The sequence below is a fragment of the Macrobrachium nipponense genome, chromosome 4, assembly GCF_015104395.2.
Source record: "Macrobrachium nipponense isolate FS-2020 chromosome 4, ASM1510439v2, whole genome shotgun sequence".
Lineage (NCBI taxonomy): Eukaryota > Metazoa > Arthropoda > Malacostraca > Decapoda > Palaemonidae > Macrobrachium > Macrobrachium nipponense.
The window spans coordinates 59,039,358-59,046,857 of record NC_061100.1 but is presented as its reverse complement, the minus strand read 5'-3'; the positions used below and the strand labels follow the sequence as shown (position 1 = coordinate 59,046,857).

General features: G+C 33.9%; 1 protein-coding gene across 1 annotated transcript in view; it reads left to right on the top strand.

The window, feature by feature from the left end:
* Nucleotides 1-7,500, top strand: part of LOC135211373 (neural-cadherin-like) — a 339,986-nt gene that overhangs the window by 23,976 nt on the left and 308,510 nt on the right. The window contains exons 6-7 of the mRNA XM_064244686.1: nucleotides 71-265; nucleotides 3,296-3,492. Of these exons, the coding sequence (XP_064100756.1) occupies nucleotides 71-265; nucleotides 3,296-3,492 (392 nt within the window). The remainder of the gene's footprint in view (nucleotides 1-70; nucleotides 266-3,295; nucleotides 3,493-7,500) is intronic.

Below are 7,500 nucleotides of genomic sequence, written 5' to 3'. Positions count from 1 at the left end.
GCCTTTATACCCATACATCTGATGTAAATTTTGACTTTCTTAAGATGCGATCTCCATTGCCCAAGCACAGATATACGAGGAGACGATAAGCACGGACCACATCGCCGGCACTCCTGTGCTGAGAGTGACAGCCACCGACATGGACTCCGGCACCAATGCGCAGATTGCCTTCTCCTTGCAAGGCAACCCAGATGATATGAAATACTTTGCCATTGACAGCGACACTGGAATCATCACTCTTACCAAACCTCTGCACAACACTATGGTGAGCAAAACACTACGCATGTTGCCGAGGCAATTATCTTTATTGTTAATACGATAAAAGTTACGGTAACCAAATTTTCATTTTGACGCTTACTGCAATTTCTTTGCTGTTTTCTAAATTGACAAGACAATTCACATATTGCACGAAACGTTCAGTCACTGAAAATTATCCAGATTTAAATACTGACTGTAACTTATTATGATATATATATATATATATATATATATATATATATATATATATATATATATATATATATATTACACCGACCTTATTTTTTTTAACACTATCTAACTAACCAACACGGCACTGCCCAGGAAAACTCTGAATGACAAACGATACACTCAGTTTTTCCCTCTTTCTCCTCCTTAACAAACACACTCTCTCTCTCTGTCTCTCTCTCTCTCTCTCTCTTCACTAATGCTCCTTCTACTCTCTCTCTCTCTCTCCACCCTAATAGCCCCTCTACTCTCTCTCTCACTTCCTCTCCCTCTCTCTGTTGCTTTTTCCCTCTTTCTCCTCCTCAACATCCCCTCTACCCTCTCTCTCATTTCCTCTCCTTTTCACTCTCTCTCTCTCTCTCACTCTTCACTTTCCTATTAAGAATTTTTGCTTCAATGACATTTCCCAGCCTTTTTGACATTTTACATTTCACCCCTTCTCACTCCTCATTCCTATCGGGGTTGATCTTGGACTTAAAGGGCACCGAGAGTGTCACTATTCATCTCTGCTACCTCGAATACTATTAGACTCTAATATCTGTCGTTTCTGGATATTTTTCCATAATACCCTATTCCCACACCTACCCCCTTTGGTGCCAAACCCGCGTATTCTTTTCCAGATGGTAAGTCATATTTGTACCAAAATTATATATGATAAACCTTAGAGTTTATTTATCTATTGAGCCTACCAGCAGAACTAGACCCATTTCAAGGAAGCCCTTTCCACCTCCAACCCCCTTTGGTACTAGCGATGTCTTATAACACCCCCCCCCCCACCCCCCCACCCTAGTATTCTTCTCTAGCCATTAAGTCATGTGTATCAATAAGTCTGGTTGAAATAGCTCAATGTGTTTCAGAGTTACGCTGGAACATCCACACACATACATACATACATACATACGTTTTTATATGTATAATATATTTGTAATTGTCAGCTGGTGTTGGTTCTCTCTCTTTCAAATATCCAGAACTAGAACTAAATTAGCAGCCTGTAAATATCAAGCAGCTGAATCAGATCCCAGTTTTTAATAGGGAAATAAAAAAGTACGCTGAAGTTCTTTTTTAACTTTTATAAAAGGATTTTGACCTAACCTTGTGGCATATTTGAAGCGGAAGTGATTTTATTATACCAGATGCTCTTCGTTATGCTTGTAGATGAAGTATGTAAATTTACCACATCAAACCGTAAATAATTTGTTCGGAGTAAATTTGTGCGTAGTTTTAGAGTAAGTTTTCTATAAAAGGCACCATATGGTCTTGTTGTTCGATTATTATCTCTCCAGAGAACAGCGGTCTACAATTAATTTTTGTCTGGTATCATCTGATGAAGTTTTGCATTCTCTTGTATTTTATGCAAGATACTTAATACCCACTGTAAACTAAAATGTGGAAATAAAGTCATCATTATTATTATTATATTATTGTTATTCTCTCTCTCTCTCTCTCTCTCTCTCTCTCTCTCTCTCTCTCCTTCCTCGTAAATACTAACGCACACAGTCGATCTCAATCTGGTAAGGAGCAGATTTTCTATCCTTTTGACGTTTTTGTATGTGTTATATGGTCTATATCTATGGCCAAAAGCGTGTTGTAAGTCTCACCAAGACTGATATATGCTCATATACACAAACCTCGTTCAGATTTTTCGAGCATATTTCACCTTTAAGAGGCGTTGTACTACGCCAGGGGGTTTTGTGCATCCTTTTTATACGAATGAGATTTTCATGCTTTGTGGAAATTAACATTTTTTAACAACCCTATCTATCAGTTTTTTTTCTTTATAGCGACCGCATTCATTTTACTATGCTCTCCTGTACTTTCCTTCTTGAATCTGTTTCGTGAAATTACGATTAAGACATTCTCTCTCTCTCTCTCTCTCTCTCTCTCTCTCTCTCTCTCTCTCTCTCTCTATATATATATATATATATATATATATATAGATATATATAATATATATATATAGATATATATATATATATATATATATAGTACATATATGTATATATATATATATATATATATATGTATATATATATATATATATACTATATATATATATATATATATATATATATATATATACACATATATATAAATATATCCTTAGATGTTCTAGGTTTTGTGTAGAATTACATATTCTCACAAATCAGCCATACTTGGATAGTTTAGGGAGTAACAGTTCTAATAATTTCACTTAGATTTGTTTGATTTGGAAAGAGATTTTGTCTTTCCATATTTATTTATTCATAAAACGTATCCTCGAGAACATATTCCAGGAGCAGCCTTTCCATATATATATATATATATATATATATATATATATATATATATATATATATATATATATATATATATGCTTCTTATAGAAATACACATTGCCTCAGGAAATGTTCGTAAAACATGGATAATTATCGATATATTTCACGTTTCTGACTTTGCTGCCTGTTCTTCCTACCATATATTCTCAAAATTGCTTCTCGCATGAACTGAAGTGAACACAAAGAGTGCAAGTGACTTACCTACCAAGTTCGCAGCCCTGTGATAAGACGCGACTGCCATGTCATGTAAGAACATGCATATCTTCTTTTAAATAATCTTACAAGTAACGCGATTGTGTGCCGTCTCTTTTTCCATATTATTATTATTGTTGCTGCTGTACTTATTATTATTTGTAATTGTTATGAGGTTAACTTATTTTCAGTTTGCAAAGCTTAGTTTCCCTTATATGGATGAGCTAGAGACACTGTGGATGAATTAGCAGTCAGGTAATGACGGAAGGAGTGTGCATTTCCCTTTTTCCTTTTATTTTCAGGCAAATAAACGAATGTTTGAAATGCGAGCTCGTGTTGCGGACAAAGGAAGTCCAGTTTTGTGGTCGACGGCTGACATCCGCATCCAGGTGGTCTCTTCGGATGAGCTACCGCCTACCATTATCAGTCAACAGCCGCTCTTCCCGGCCATCTTGGAAAACACCACCGAAAACACTGATGTCTTGACCCTGTGCGCAAGGTCAGTTTCCGTCTTCCTCATTGAGAGACGAAAAATGTATCATTATCATACCTATCATCAGTACGCCCTTTGACTTACTATAATTCTGACACTGGATACACTCTCCCTGAAAGCCCTGAAATCAAAGAGGAAGTGATGAGTATATTCTAAAGCGCATGTGGAATTTGAACTCTCTCTCTCTCACTCTCTCTCTCTCTTTCTCCATATATATAAATAATATACAATATATATATATATATATATATATATATATATATATATATATATATATATATATATATATATATATATACATATATATATATATATATAAATATATATATACATATATATATTAGAGTATATATCTATATATATATATATATATATATATATATATATATATATATATATATATATAAAAGTCATATCACATTACCGTGATTCATATACATACATCGAGCTACAATATCCTTTAATATCTAAATCTACTTGCCTCTACCTCGGGATTAAAATTATTTTCATATTATGCTTAACCGAAGGGGAATTTTTTACACGATAATAGATTTGCCTGGTACCAGGTGCGAACCCAAGAAGCCATTCAAATCCAGACGTCAGTGGTGGGGTAGGTAAAAGCTTCCACTGACGTCCTGGATTTGAATGGCTTCTTGGGTTCCAGGCAAATCTATTATCGTGTAAAAAATTCCCCTTCGGTTAAGCATATATGAAAATATATTAATTCCGAGGTAGAGGCGAATTAGATATTAAAGGACAATGTAGCTCGATGTGTATATGTATATATATATATATATATATATATATATATATATATATATATATATATATATATATATATATATGATTCACATCAGGACCAAACCCCAGTCTTTCAGGTGAGAGTCGAGGGGGTTAGCAAGTCATTTGTACACGTCATATAAGAAGTTGGAACCTACCCGGCCAGGCGAATATGTGCCCAAAATACCAGCAAATTTTACCCAACTTCATGACTTCCATTTTACTTGCTATTTTACCATGAGATATGATGGAAATAAGCACATGGGAATTGGTTTCATAAACATATTTCTGACTTTCATCGAGATCAAACCCGGGTCTTTCAAGTGCGAGTCCAGGCCATCAGTTATTCATCTGCACAGGTTATCAAAGAAGGTGGAACCTAAGTACTCGGTACCTGAGATTTTTCTAAGCAGGCACCTAGTGCTTAACATACCAACAAATATTAGGTACCCCTAGCCGCTATACAATTCACTTGTTTGGTCGGGAAGTTGCGTAAAATTCGCTGGTATGTTATAGCACCTGACCGGCAAAATCAATTAGGTCCCTTCTTCTTTTATGACGTGTGCTGCTGAATTGCTAACTTACTTGACTCTCATTCGAAAGGCCGGAGTTCGTTCCTGATGTGAATCAGAGATTTTTTTCTGTGAGACATGTGTTCATATCCATCATATCTCGCGGTGAAAGAGTGAGTCAAATGAATTGTTAACAATTCACTTGCTGCTGGGTCGGCAAGTAGGGTAAAATTTTCCAGTAAGTTCGGGTTTAGGCGCCTGCCCAGGGAAAAACCTCAGGTTCCATCATTCATGACAATGTCAGGATAAATTCCTTATGCCCTGGAATCTCACTTGAAAGACAGGGGTTCAGTCCCGAAGGGAATCAGAAAATTATTCAAATGAAAAACACACACACACACACACACACACACACACACACATATATATATATATATATATATATATATATATATTATATATATATATATATATATATGTATAAATGTATACTTCAATGGTATTCCATATAGGAAAATGAAAAACAGAGTTTTTATTAGAAATGGCCAACAGTTTCGTCCTCAAATGGACCTTTTCTTGGAGCGTTTATATATATTATATATATATATATATATATATATATATATATATATATATATAAATATATATATATATATATATTTATTTATATAATATATATAAACGCTCCAAGAAGAGGTCCATTAGAGGACGAAACTGTTGGCCATTTTCTAAGAAAAACTTTTCATTTTCCTATGTGGAATACCATTGAATTATATATATATATATATATATATATATTATATATATAATTATATTATATATATATTTGTGTGTGATGTGTGTGTGTGTATTTTCCATTAGAATAAATTTCTGATATAAAAAGTATAAAAGACCTATTTAAACACTCTGGTTAAAAGTTGAGGACTACATTTTGGTGGACTAACTTCAACCCTTTTCAAGTAGTGAATGACAGAAGGAATTGTATTATCAAATTATCTAGTGGAAGATATGCGTTCAGGTGATGCCTGGGGTCACCGGGGAGTAGGCCGACATTGATTCTGTTAATTGTCTTAATCCACTTCATCATTGCCTTAACAAAAATATTGGCTATATGGTCAGAGTTCCAGGCTCCATTGGAAAGGTCGGTCCTATTATCTTGTTGTTTTAATCAGTGAAGATTCTACCATCTGATATTTGTATCGACAGCTGCTTTTGTCTAAAAGTTAGGTTAAGTTCTAGTCCATGGTATGATTCATGTTATGCTGTCCATATCTAACTGAGCATTTATGTTGAATTAATCTTTCCGAGAGAGATTTATCGTTGAATCCATATGTCTTATTACAATCCCAATAGGCAATTTCATAAATTCCTTGGCAGAGCAATTTTTATAAAAAATGGTCAAGAGTAACAGGAAAAACAGGACAATTCCAAATCCCCTTTTTAGATATCTTAATCATCAGAGCTAATAACAACAACAAATTCACTGTCTTCAGGATAGCAACATTCTCACTTTCATACATACATTTTTACAGCTATCATCATATTTCAGTTAAACTCAGTATAGCAAGTAACTTATTTATTAGAGGCCTGAGAATTTGCTCCCAAGATTTTCTTAACAAAGAACCAGAAACAATCAGGAATCATCTTATTTTGTTAAAATACTCCCAAGCACATATTAGAAAAACTGATACATAAAGCAAAGAACATTTTTTTCAAACCCACTGAAAACAAATAAAAGGAAAAATACACAAACAAAATCATAATCCCTCACATGGATAATTTATGAGAGATCACATAAACATTAGGCTACCCTAACCCTTTCATCTTCGCTTATCTGAATACACTGGGGAAATCCAAAATTAACATTCAGCAGAAACCAGTATCTAAACACATACGGGTTTATGAAATCCCCTGTAGGGATTGTGATAAGTCATACTATGTATTCACAGGTAAATCTCTCTCAGAATTATTAATTCAACATAAATTGCTCAGGTTTAGATATAATATATATATAGAATATATATATATATATATACTATATATAGATTCTAATAAATCTATAATAATAATAATAATATAATATATTATTATATATATATATATATATATATATATATAATAGATATATATAATATATAAAATAAAACTATGATTTATATTCAACTCCTTAAGAATATCAGAAAGAGATTACTAAATTAGAACCAAGATCAGGTCTGGATATCCTTTGGGATCCCAAAAGTAGAAAAGAAACTTGAAAGGTTTTTTGCAATATTTTTGGCAGATATATTCTTAAAAGGAATGGCCTCTGGAAAACGGGTGCTGGGACACATGGGTTAATAAATGTTGGTTACCACCTTTTGTCTTGGGTAAGGGTCCAACACAGTCTATAACTGATTTCTCAAAGGGTTCGTGTGGAACTGATACAGGCTGTAAAGGGGCTTTAGGAATTACTTGGTTAGGTTTGCCAGCTGTTTGGCATACATGGCCTGTCTTTATGAAATCTCTTACATCCTTCCTTAGATTAGGCCAATATAATGTATCAAGTATCTTGTAATAAGTTTCATAAATTCCCAAATGACCACCTGGACCATCATGTGCAATTTCTATATACGATTACGTACCGAAGTAGGGACAAACAATTTGGTGTTTTTCACTCCAGTGTGTCAAGATTTGAATGTTTAGGTGGACGGTAAAAACGCATACACACACGCACACACACACA